A 13,869-nucleotide genomic window follows, 5' to 3' on the forward strand; every position below is an offset into this window, starting at 1 on the left:
TCACTAGTAAATTGTGACTGAATTATCAGCATATTCCAGACACAAGCAGTCTGTTGTTAAACTAGCTTGACTTTCATCCCACACCATAGACCAAACTCTTCACCATTCATCCTTCTCCCATGTCAGTGTGCTCTGGTCTGAGTTACTCACCCACAAGGCTGAAAACCTTGGGCACTGGAGAGGTGAGAGGAGTGAGGAAAAAGACTGAACTCAAAGGCCACCCCTGTAAACACTGCAAATTCATCCTGTTTCCTTGGCCAGCTAGATAAACATATATTTAACTGTCCACAATGACTGTTTCTTTCTCCTTTTTACCTAAAGCATTTTTTCTTTCCACTGTCACAGGGCACCAGACCTCAGACAACACCAAAACTGTGGCCCCCTGGCTCAAGGGCCAGTCCTGCCCAAGGCTCTTGGTGACTGAAACACCAGTGATCCCAAAGGATGCTCCCAGCACAGATCTGGTGTCCTGTAGCAAACGATCCTGCTGGGTGGTTTTCCTCTGCCACCCTCTTCCAAGGCGCAGTACCACCGCAGGGCTTCAGTGGAGGAATGCTTTGTGCTGGCTCTCCCTGCTTGGGCAAGTTTCTTCCGTCTGGGCATGAGAAAACATGGTAAGATGTTTCTTTACCATTCAGAGCCCACTTGGGGGCTGGGCACCAGAAGGCGGATTTTGCTTGCAGTGAAGTGTAGAAAGGGTTATAACTTCTCAGCTAGTACATATCTAGGTGTTTTGCAATACCCCGCTACTGAAGCAGCGCTACAGCAAGTGGTGCTCTCTACTGTGGCTCAAGGAAATCTGCCTGCAGTCACACAGGGCTGGAGACTAAGGCATGGATCTTGATGTCCTTACATCCCAGAAAGATCTTCACGCTGTCATCACAGGGACGCTGTTTAGAGTCCCTACATCAGCAGTCCTCCTTCAGAGGAACTATGTAACAGCAGTCAAAAAACAGACCACAGCTGAAGAGTTTCACATTGAAAGAAAAGGTTTGGTCTTTTAGAACTGTATGGGAACACCATCCGCACAGGTGTTATCTGGTGGGTTTTGTTGTTGTTTTTAACGTTCCTCTCATCCCCCTCCCCATCTCCCTCCTCTCATCCCCTCTCATCCCCCCTATAAACTAAGAATGAGTTCATAGAGAAATCACTTGGAATGCAGAAATTTACCCAACCACATGCTGCCAGTTCAGGGCATAGTTCAGAGAATAAAGTATGTTTTAAACAAAGAAAATTGTATCGACTAAGTCTATTCATGTGAGAAGAGTTTTCAGGCTAAGGCCTTAAATTAAGAACATACCAATTATCTGATCATTTCTTACAATTTACCTCCGCTCTGTAATGGTACCATGCTGGTGTATGAGCTTTCCTAAATCAGCGAGTCTGTATCATGCCATCAGTTTTTCAAACAGATCCCGTCACTGATTTCAAAAGGCACTGCTTCCTAAAACTGCAGCACAATGCATGCAGAAGATGATTAGATGTAATACCCATCTCAAAAAACTAAACTGTCCTAACAGTCAAATTGTAGGTAATTACAGAGAGCACAAAGCCCAAATCAAGGAGCTGGCACGATAATCCGGGACATTCACTGTAGGCAGCCTGTCAGGATGCAGGGCAAATGAATTCCCCTTTCACCAAGAGTCAAGTTTAAGTAGAAACAGTTTTCCCTGGAAACAAAAAGAGTTTCACCAAAAAAAAAAAAGAGAGAGAGAGAGAGAGAGAGAGAGAAGATATTGTTCCTTTTCATTTTAACAATTTTAGACACTACATCAAACATCTTGTATGAAGTACTTTTCTTCAGAGACCACGGTCACTACTGAGTACGGTACTGATTTTATTCAGTACTATCCTTTAAGAATAGAAGGTTCTGGTATCAAAGAAATCATATAGCTACTCGGGTGGTGTACCTCCATTTCAAGAAAGAATTTAGATCTCTTTTGCAAAAACTGAAGTAGTGTGCATATGCGTTATATTTTGACTGCAAAATACTTTCCGAAGGAAGCCTTCTTTCCTACATAACCCACATAACAATGCCCAAAGTGAAACAAAGCTGACAAAGAATTATGGGTGTTTGCCCTTGAGAAAAATAGGAAACCTGGGCGCCCTCAAAGAAAAGAAGGGCACCACAGCCCAAAGGAGGAAAAGGTTTCCTTCCAGTCTGTAGAAATCCTTCCTCCACCTCTGGCACAGAGGAGGGCAGCCACTTTGTCCCCATCACTGTCAACACACAAGAGATGGTGATGCTGAGAGCCTGGCCACTTCCAGCAGAAGACACAGCAGCTCCGGAGGGATGCCGCGAAACCCACTGGGGTGGAAAGTGGGGGCTGAGGCCTTCTTGTCAACAATTATCACAGAGGATCAGAGGAAGCAGCGACGCTGCCGAACAATGGAGAGGTCAAGCAGTACACAGCCATTTCATGACCCAGACAAGTCAAGGTCAAGAGATTCAGGTAGCAACTTGGCCTGGGCATGAGTTACAGCACAAATGAATTGTTTTAACAAATCAGCTTTGGTCAATTAAACCTAACAAGACGTGTTACATAACATAGCAGGGTCCCTGACACTAGGCCAGGAGCTGAGGCTAGCCTCATAAAACACATCTTTTAACATAGCATAACAAATTTAAGGTAATCCGACCAGAAACTGCAGATGTCAGAAAACGAAAACAAAAGTTGTCTTTACTAGGAGGTGTTCTCACACTTTTAAATCAGAGACAGTGGATTGTAGACATCCTTTCAATATATCTGGCATCATTTTCCACAGCATTAATCATCCAGTGGAAAACTGATGCTGTGATAAATACACTTGCTAACTCTAAGATATAAGGCCCTCAAAAAAAAAAAAAAAAAAAAAAAAACTGACAAAGGAAATCCAGCATTTCTTTATTACTCATTTCATTAAAATGGCTGAAAATGGTATGGCATCTTAGACCAATGTATTCACAAACAAAATACAGTAAGTATTTTGATGTCTTTTGAAATTATTTTTAATTTCTAAAGATGTTGAATAGGTAATTATTGAATTCTCGTATCTATACAGCCCTTTGTTTCCATTTTAAAGAAAAATGTATAGATTCTGTGTCATCTTACTGGGAAATGTTTTCTGAATATGTCAGTATGACTGACTAGGAAGTAAATTGCAATGCTAGATTTAACATATATCTGTCATAATTAACTTCCATTTTTTTAAAGTTATCCTTTATGAAAATCTGTATGGAATTTTGTTAAATGTAACTTGAAGGTTGGGAAGGCAAATATTTAAGCAGTATTTTCAATAACTAAATATATAAAATTCTCAGTTGTCCAATATCTTCAAATAATATGGAATATATTTACTTGTACACGTTATTTGTGTTGACCAATATAAGAAAAACTTTTTTTTTTTCTTTTAATATTTCTCAACAGGCACATTGAGTTTCTCAAACAGACTTTAGTAACTGTTCACTAGCTGACTTTGCTGTTCAGTCTCCAAAGGAGAAAAGGGGAACCACTTTGTTTCATTTCAGTACATATTTTTCAGGGAGGAAATAATTAGAAGTCCTCTTCAAGCCACAGAGATGCCTTTGGTAAAGGCACCTTCATAACACTGAAGGGTACTGGAAAATGTAAATTTCCCCTTGCTCGGGAGTACACAGTTACTGTTAAAACACCCAAGGTTTCTCTAAGGGAAGTGCCTGATTGTTGCTTTTGCACTATTCTTTGCCCATAGCTGTATAACAGCCGTTTCTCTTAATTTCAATTCTATTTCTTAAGGTTTAAAAATAAATATTTTTAAAGATCCCAAACACTGTAAGTAGTTAGGAGGGACACAACATTAAAATGATCCCAACGTCCGTACAACTTGAAGCCACTTTTTTTTTTTAAATGAGATGGGATACAAGGAAAAAGAAGGATGTGACGTAAGAGTCTTGGAGCTTGCAGGCAAAGGTTGCAATAATCAGGCTGGCTAAAATGGTCCAAAATGCTGTTTTTGATAAACATACTCTAGACTTCCACTTCTTTCATAGACAGAATCCCCCACAAAAGCCATGTCTGAAGTGCCTATCTCCCACTGACTGTGAAAAAAGCTAGAACAAAAGTCACATGCCAATAATGAGGCACTGAAGAAACAGCTAAAGAAATATATTTGGGTGAAAAAAAGAAAAAAAAAAAAAAAAAGCACATTAAAAGGAAAGAAAGGTGGAGAAGAGAGCAGGAAAATAATCTTTTATAAATTAAAATGTGGAGGAAAAAAAAAAAAAAGATTAACAGCTGTGCAAGAGGAATGTTCCCAACCTCACACACAACTCACTGCTCTCAGACAGTACAATATATACACCCAAATCAACTCTCTTTTCTCGTGGACAAAGCTAATAATCTATGATTTACTTTCCCTTTACTAGCTTCTGAGCCTTTCAAACCTCTTTTAATCCAACCCTCATTGCCCTGAGCTAGGTTTTTAGCAAGCGCTTCTAGAAATTTCTAGTGATAAAACAATTAAATAAAAAAAAGAGAGAGAGAGAAACAGAGGAAAATCATGTAGCCTCTCAATAAAGAATGGCATCTTCCTTTTCATTCACTTAGCATCTGAAACATGTCTCCAGACAAGGGGTTTCTTTTCCATCCCAAAATGGAAGTAATGGCTCTGTTCAGTTAACTTAGCCCTTTAACTTGATCCTGAGATAATCCCATTCGAGTGATTGCAGCAAAGCAGCATCCACCATCCTGTTGGGACTGGAATACAACTCCTTAGAAAAGTTCCTGGATTATTCTGCTTGGCACTGAAGTATGCAGCTCCGAAGACCAAAGCTTTAGCCAGCCACCAGTCCTCCAGCTTTCTACACTGCTCCTTTACTAAAACCAGGGAGAAGGGGGAGAAGGAAAAGCAAGGGAGGCAGGAAAGCTGGAAAAGGATGTTGGCTTGACAGCAGACTGGTGTGATAAACTTCAGAATCCAACATGCAGTGGTATTACCGCTTGATTATTTTATGACGTTTTCACAGCTACAACAAATTCAATATGTATGAAAATTCAGAAATTTAAAACATATATCTCTGCTGTTAAGTGAAGTATTTCCTTCACAAATTAGTGAGCTTATTTATAGTTTAAAAGCATTTTATTTGTTTCCAGTATTGTTTTTCTGTCTGAAACTACCATGAAGCAAGAATTTTCTGTTTTCATTTCTATTCTTTTCTTTACTTTATAGCTTCTTGCTGTTGATCTAAATGTGATTCATAAATTAATGCTGACTTCTAAACTTTCAACTAGTTGCACAAAATTTATTTAACTGTAAGCTTCCTTTGTCTTCAACACAATTAATATCATTTAACCCTGTGAAAATGACATCCCTGGTGTACCAAGCAGGAAAAAACTGAACAAGCAAAAAACAACAGCTTCCTTCCTAAAACATATATATATATATATATATATGTATATATATGTTTCATTTCTGACTTCAATAATAAGAATTCCCTTTTCTTTCTCACGGATCTGTCATATTACTTATAAAATTTGAATCTGAAAAAAGAAGAACAGACATTTGGGATTCTTCAGTTTTACCGTGTGAATGGTAGGTGACTTTTTCAAGTGTTTTAATTTCCCACGACTTCATGCGCAAAGTATCAATGATCGTCAAATGTTATTATGCCCATATATACAAGAAATTAACTTCCATTTTTAATGACAAATGTCTTCCCTGCCTATAATTTTCAGCACGTTTGAGACAGTCAACAAAGTAGTCATCCCACATTTCACATCAGAAAACTAGAAAATAAATCAATGAGGCTTCCTCCTCAGTTGACACAAGGAGTGTTTTAAAATTACATTTTTTGCATGCCTGAATAAACTGTAATTGCTCAAAGTAATCCAATGTTTTTAAAGTGTTTATTATTTCCTATTAGATGCTCAAACTACAACAAGCTCCTCTTACACGAGAACAAATAAAATACAAACTCCTACCTCTACTTCTGCACTGATTCAAAATTGAGATTTAATGCAAGGGATGAGCATGCCATTTCAGTGTCTAAGTAATAGGCTACAAGAGCATGCAGACACCTATAGGGTAAAGGCAGTAATAATCTTTATTTCCTGTTGTTCTCAATGGACTTAACAATTTGCTGTGTAAACTCCTACAGATTGCCCTGTGCTTTGACATATCCTTCTGCAAAACAGGTAAAATGTTCAACCCTTTCTTCCCACATAACGTACTAAGAAGGAGGCAAATAATTAAAGGATGTAGGAACAACCAGCAATTCAGTGGATTTATTGATTATTCTAGGCCCATTTTTTTCTCTTTTTATTAACTGTGTGTGGAAGCATCAGTGTACACAAGAAACACAAACCTGCGTCCAAATTCTTTTGGGGCGTTGTAGCATTTGGACAAATGAACGTTACGCACATTATACAAAGAGGATATCGCTTAAACAAAGTTCAGGGTGTGATTTCAAGTGGAATCTCTCATGTTCAAGGCAAACAGACAACATCAACAAAAACTGCCATTTTAAAATAGAAAAATTATTTTTATTATATTGCCACGTTCTCAATTTCATGTGTTCACTAAAGTTGAACTGGAAGCGTAATACAAGAACGACTGCACGGACTTATTCAAAAAACTGAGCTTCCCATGAAAAGGAAGTCACAAAATGCAAGAAGCCTGATAACAGGACCATGCCAGTGACCTGCTGGGAGGCCGCTGGCCCACTCCTGCAGTTTGGAGGCATTGCCCTTCACACAAAGCTACACAGAGTCCCTTCTGAAAGGAGGACGTGCTGTCAAAAGCGAGACAGCACAGCCCCCCTCTGCCAAAGAGAAAAGTCAGCATCCCAGCTCAGCAAGGAATTGCCGACCCCTCAGCGCTTGGCTGGGCTGGAAACAGCTCCGGATGCACACAGGTGCGGCACAGGAACGCCCGCGCTCCGGATGGGCCCCAGGCAGCCTGCGGCAGCCGTCTGGTGTGCGGCCTGCCAGCCTGCTCCTTGGGTCTCCCCAGGTGCTGGGCAGATGAGTCCTCAAGGCAAAGCTCCCCCCTGCCGACCTGCAGGGAGCTGGCCGCTCCCTCCCTCTCCCCCTCTTAATGCTTCTCTCTCCCCTTCCTTTCTCCTGCGACTCCCGGAGAGGCAGGACACAGACTGGCGATCCTGGGGCTCGTGTAGGCCAGGCTTCCTTCTGCGCAGCCCTTTGGGAAGGGCTTGCTAATCCTTCTTATTAATTAATGAGATAATAGCAGTTAACCGGAAAGCAATATTAATGCTATCTAGGAAACTTCCAGCAGAAATGACTTAGTCTTTTCACCGAATTGCTGGTAGCAGAAATCCTGCAGCTGGAATGGCAACAACATCTTGATGTGTAAAGAACTTAAATCAGGAGTGCCTGAGCAGTACCAGACGTAGGACATCTGCATCTATTTTCTGCTCTCATTCTTGGATAGTTTAAAAGATCCTCCCCTCAACTTCAGATTTTATTAACAGCTGGGGATGCAGGCTCCCCCAATTATATCAGTCTTGCACAAGGACAAAGGAGAGTGTAAACAGCAACATGACTGATCTGAGAGATATACTCCGAGGGACGCATGCATTAAAACACTTTAAAATGTTTACCATTTACATCTACCGTTGCTTGAGTCCTTTATACTCCCGAAGTATTTCTCATGCCTATTATGCTTCATTCACTATCTGCTAAAATGCTTTGCATTTTACTTATGCTGCCAGGAAGAAAAACAGCAGAGACAACACGAGGATCAGGAATTCTGCAGGCGAGATCCATCGCTGTAGATATTTTGTATTTTTTAAAAAGCGCGATGCAATTTTTTAATTTCTTTTTTTTTAAATCAGCCATTGTAAGCCTAAGCAAAACATCTCTCAGAAGAAGGGATTTATATTATCTGGGTTCTGTTGCAGCAAACAAGTACTGCAGCTTTCATTCACCGATTGTCAAAAACTTTCCAATGTGCCCACTGCAATGCGGATGCCAACCAACGAATCAAAGGCATTCAGCAACTAGACAAAGAGGGTCTGATGCCAACCTCGGTGCCACTGGCAACCATTATTGGCATCAAGCACATTGTCTGCCTTTTTTTTTTTTTTTTTTTCCTCCTCTCCTGGCACTTGACAAACAAAATGGCGGTTCTTGTAGCAACGGGAACACAGCGTAAGCGCTGCTCTGATTGAGTCAAATATCATCAAATGATTTTATGGACTCAGACACGTTTCATACTAAACAACAGACACTCTGTGATGCCAGATGAAAAGAGAAAGAATGAAAGGGTGAAAGAAAAGAAAAAGTAACAAAAAAAAAATTCATTTTTATCATTAGAAACAGTATCTGTTACATTCTCAAGATTTAGGCTTTTTAAAAACTCGGGGGGGAGGGTGTAGACATGGGCCTGATACAGAAGCAGAGCCATGTAGAAGTGTATTATGATTAAAGATTATTTCGATGCTAAACACTGATTACTATGTCCTTCCCATTTTCTTCCTCCATTTCTGTCAAAGGAGCAGCTTTGTAACCAATGTCAAGCCTCTTTTTTTTTAAAGACCCTAAAGCACAAGAGGGTCATAGAAACAGAACAGGGAAAAAAGATGCTGAATTCTGACAGAGGTGGATGAAAAGGAGAACCAGATGAAGTTGGTCAACGACAAAACTTGATAGGTTAGTCCTTATTTCTTCCTTCAAGGCAGGCATGGAAGAAGAAGCTCTTTCTATTAAGAACTGAAAGGATTACTGACACTTCTAGATCTGGAAATTGTCAATATATTGTAACATTACTCTGCACTGCAATGCGGATGCCAACCAACAAATCACAGGCATCCTAGGCTAAACAAAGAAGGTCTGATGCCAATCCTGGTGCCACTGGCAACCATCGCTGGCACTCGAACTATCCTTCCTCCTCCTTTTTCCTCTAATCTTCTTTTATAAAGAAACAAAAAACACACTATTTGGCCCCTTTCTTCATTTTGTGTGCTAATTCCTTCTTCGTATTTTGTTCAGTCATTTGTTTCAATTTCTCTGCTTAGTTTTTATATGATACTATTAGGTGGATTTTAGTATTCTAAAAGAGAAATACAGAGCAAAACAGCATGTGTAAAATACAGCATTTTGGTTTACTTCATGCTTATCTTTTTCAAGTCTGATGCTCTTAATCGAGTACACTGCAAAGTGCCCAATTAACCTGCGTTCACTGAGGACAGAGAATCAAAGTGTGGCAAAATGGGGAAAAAATATACAAAGATAACTTAATATGACTTCTTCAAGAAGAGAGCAAACAGATGTTAGCAGAAGTTTAACTGTGAAGCAGCATGAGAGATATAAAATATATGCAGTTTGCAATAAACAAAGGCGTCTGCTAAGGGTAGCTTGATACAAAGAAATTAGCCAGTTATGTCTCCTAGTATATTCCCAGAGTGGCTTCTTGTAACCTTTTAAGTTACAATATTACAGCACACTTATCTTACTCATTTCTGTTTAGGCAAATACTTTGAATAAACTAATATTCTCAATTTGCTTAAATCTATAAAATCAGCTATGCTCTACAATTCCTTCTCCCATTTCATGTTATGGCTTCCAACAACTTAAAATCAAGAGTGTAAGAGTACCATGACCCCAGCCCCTTCGGTTCAAGAGCTACTTAAGCTATTTTGCCTCCCTTTGTACTTTTGACTTTTACAGGCAGGTAAATCCATTAGAATTAATCGGTAAGTTATGTCTTGCGATATATGCATTCAAACTATAGTTCAAATTTTTCTTCATAAAAGAAGTTTGAAGATAAAAAGTTTTTGTAATTATGTTGCTTATGCACAATAAACATATGCTGGTATGTTTATTGCTTTCATAGAAAAGGTTCACATTTACCAGACTGTGCTGCTGCTTAAAGTCACTGCAAAATATTTGAGTAAATTGTCGACTGCTGTGGAGAAAAAAAAAATATCAAATGCGAACGGCAAGAGAAAAAAAGAAAACACAGATTTCCGTGAAAAATATTTTAAAAAAATTTAAAAATGGAACTCTATTTATACATTCACGTAAACACGGTGCAGTATTTGGGTGACTAAACTTCTAAGAGAACGATTCGTTGAAAATAAAAAGGTTGTTGTGTATCTACTCTTTTAAACCACAAGTACCTGCTCAATGAAGACACGCAATTCTACTCCTTTGTTACTAATAAAATCTATTCAGTTTCTTTTTCAGTTAGATCCGCAGTTACATATGGGGCATCGGATAACAGACTGCCATCTGCCCTTCTGCAAGCCATTTCTGCCTACTACCAGGCCAAGCCATGAAATGGCCCTCCATCTGCGGCTGGTCCAACTTTCCCTGGTTTAGACTGGCGGCTAAGAAATAAATGCATTATTGCCATATCATTCAGCAATACAGTGATGGCTAGAGGATGACACAATCACCGAAAAGAACCAAAGTTATCCCATGAAGAGAAAGTGCTTTTCAGAAGGCTTAGTACCAGAGAAAATCCTTTATCAACTTACAGCCATTTTCAATTCTGGGGGACCTGCACACAAATATTTTTTATCTGAATAAGTATTGTGACGAGCAAGCTTCTCCCTCATATACGATTAACAGAATAAAAGATTTTACTTTAATTTCATAAATTAAAGAAATAAATAAGTAACAGTTAAATAAGCTTTTCTGCAATCTTCCATATAAAATTAAGTACACTAGTGTAATTACGAAAATGTAATTTCAGAGGAAATTTCTCCTTCAGTATTACAACCTGGATCTTTGTTTCAAAACTCATATAGGAAACATGAGCTAGTGATGTCAAATATGAATAAACCATTAAATATGTATGCTGTAATTTTGCCTATTTAGTATTTGCTAACCAGTATTTCTGGGCTAAAATTTTTTTCACGTTTTATTTTGAAATGATGAGAACATCTACAGTTGCTCTCAAAGTTTCAATAGCTTCATCAATTTAAGGATGAATTCTTGGTTATTGAAACTGAAAAAAAAACAAGAGCATTTGTACTATTTATCATGATTGTGCAATTGCGCATACCAGCATCTGTACTAAGAGAACTACGGGGAAGGAAAAAAAAAAAAAAAAAACTTTAAAAATAATGTTTCCTGAAGTCATAACTGGGAAAAAATATATATATTTATATACAGAGAGAGAGAGTCAAATTTTGAACAGAAAAAAAAAATAAAATAAAAATGGAGGAACTGAAGAACTACCTTGAGACACTCTGCTCTCTCTTGAAAGAGAGCAAGAAATATATGCTAAACGTACACTTAATTTGTACAGGTCTGTAGGAGTGAGTGTGTCTGTGTGTATATATGTATACATGCTGATTTACATATGGATATGTACCCACGTTATGTATAGAGACCACAGAATAATGTTGCACTGGAAGACAGCCCATAGGGGAAACAGGGCTGCTCGGAATCAGAGTTTGACATACTAACATAGAAACATGACAATCTGCTTCCTACCTTGCTCCTGCACGTAGTATGCCAAAAACAAATCAAGCTCCTTGACTGATACTGTTATGTGGTGTGGCTGGACGCAAAGTGCTGGATTTGTGCAATGTGGGGATTTCATGAGCCGCTCTCCATCCGTACTTTCCAAGGGGATGCCTTTGAACAGGATCACCATGACTAGATCCAGACGCCAGACTTTGTCAGCCTGTCTCAGGCAGTCGATCCTCCTAATCTTACCCTTCTGGTCAGGATTGGACAATACACAGCACGGGTGCTTCTTCCCAGTCACCGTGAGCACAAAATCCTCCCGGAACTCTTGGCGAATATCTTTGCGCAGCTTGGCGAGGAGCCTGGATGCCCACTTCTGTTTAATTTCGGGCTTTTCGCTTAGTAGCTCATCCTTGACTGCTCTTTCTTCATCCTTCGACATTCGTTTCTCATGTTTTTTGAAGTACTTGCGTTTTCGAGCCTGGAGGTTGAACCAAGTATAGGCAATTGCACGGACATGCGGAAGAAGTGCCTCAATGAACGGGTGAAATTCATCCTGCGGAGGGAAGTGGAGGGGAAAGAAAGGAGAGAAGAAAAGAAGTCAGTAAGCTGTCATAGTCAAAGCAGCGTCGAGAAATATTTCTGAAAATCTTAATGCGAAATCCAAAACAAAGAGAATAAGCATTCAGTATTTACTTGAAATTTACACAAATTTCTGCGTAACACCTTTGATGCGATTACCATCACTGTCAGACAACAGACAAAATTACACAAAAAAATCACATTTTCCCCATATTTCACTCTTTGAGAGACGCATCTGAAGATTTTATTCTGTATGCCTCCCCTCACTTCACCCTACATCGTTGTAGAGACTACATCACTGAAAAGAGATGCTATCAAGATGTTTTGTTCCGAACAACATTTAAATATCTGAGTGAATGACTAGCATGAAGAAAAGTACCATTGCACAAAGAGGACACTATACAGTTCTAAAAAATCTGAGCAGAAATGTTCAGAACGCTGAAGTGAATGCCACAGTTCATTTCTCTTCTCTGTGGCACAGAAACACAAAGCATATACATGCTCAGTGTAATGCCACACAGTTCCCGCTTTTGGAGCATGCTCTCAGCAAGAGCCTGCTGGTGGCACAAAGAGCATGCGCCATTAAACTTGATCCATTTTCTTATCAAACGTCCAACATTCCAGCACTGAAACGGCACCATTCCAGTGGTGGTAACTAGAGAAACCAGTATACAGTAAGGGAAAGTGGGGAAAAGGCACAGCATGTTGTACAGAAAACCTGCACAGAAGCTTCTGTACTTTCAACTCTTCGGGCTTCCCTCCCACCACCCCCAAACTCTGTAAAATAAAAGTTTATGAAGTCGAGAACAAAAATTACATTAATTTTCTCCCGGCAGCTTCACTATGGGTTTTGAAGCCCCACAGAGTCAGTTAATTTGTTAACCGATCACATGAGTGTGGCAATTATTCTAAACCCCTTAAAAATCAATCTGAGGTGTACAATGAAAAATGGCAACTTGGCACAAACTTTGCATTCTTTGTGTTTCTGCATGCTGTGGCAGAGTGACATTACGAGTGCACCGCTGGTCAAATGCTGCTTTTGTGAAATCCATGCAATTTATTTACAGTTCCGAAATATCCCTTCCTGTCGTCTGGCTTCACCTGTAAGTTCTTATCTTCTGCCTGACAGCAATATGCATTGCGTTAAGGAGGTAATGCTTGTCACCTACAAGCACATCCTATAGCAATTAAATTAATTCGTTTTGTCTGCTTAAAGAACCGTCCTACACATCCATGTTCGTATCTAAATAGGCCTTTCCCAAAAACTAATGGCCCTTCTGTGAACAAATCCGATGTTCAAAACAGCGCAATCTGCTTATCAAACGCTGCTGCATTTTGGTTTGCAAGGGAGACCTTAGGGGAGATATCTCCCTTTCTGCGTGCAGGCGCATTTAGTTTTAAATACCGTGGAGATCGTTCATCACACTGAGTGGCACGGTGCAATCAAACTAAACCCAAACCTTTTCTTATACAATTATATTCAAGAATACAATTAACTAACTAATATTTTAGCTACACTGCTAGATGGGGAATGAATTATGCTTAATCAGAAGGCTGATTAACTCCATTAGGTAAAAATGATGAAAGTATAACTAATGGTCTCAATTATACAGAGTTCAGACTGCCATTGTGGGAGCTCCGGGCCAGGAATTCAGCATTTACATCTTCAGATTTCACACACAAAGTTCAAAATTTCCTGAATGGTATGAAAACCTACCAGAGCTTCTTACCTCTCTCCCCTCACTGCCCCCAAAGCAAACTGAAAACAGCACCAAAGTTGCAAGGAGTTTACCTATGCCCACATTACCTTCACAGAGGAAGGAGAAAAAAAAAAAAGAGAGAGAGGGAAAAAAAAAAAAGCGGAGATGCAATATGGGGAGATAGTTCGAGG

General features: G+C 39.5%; 1 protein-coding gene across 17 annotated transcripts in view; it reads right to left on the bottom strand.

The window, feature by feature from the left end:
- The window catches only part of NFIB (nuclear factor I B), a 269,957-nt gene that overhangs the window by 156,451 nt on the left and 99,637 nt on the right, over window positions 1-13,869 (bottom strand). For 12 of the 17 annotated variants that reach the window (XM_046905270.1, XM_046905267.1, XM_046905265.1 and 9 more), the window contains exon 2: window positions 11,421-11,952. In XM_046905270.1, the coding sequence (XP_046761226.1) occupies window positions 11,421-11,952 (532 nt within the window). Of the gene's footprint in view, window positions 1-11,420; window positions 11,953-12,357; window positions 12,505-13,869 lie in introns of those variants that run through there. The other 5 variants (NM_001396754.1, XM_046905269.1, XM_046905266.1 and 2 more) reach the window with 1 other exon arrangement.

This window comes from Gallus gallus, chromosome Z (genome assembly GCF_016699485.2).
Source record: "Gallus gallus isolate bGalGal1 chromosome Z, bGalGal1.mat.broiler.GRCg7b, whole genome shotgun sequence".
Lineage (NCBI taxonomy): Eukaryota > Metazoa > Chordata > Aves > Galliformes > Phasianidae > Gallus > Gallus gallus.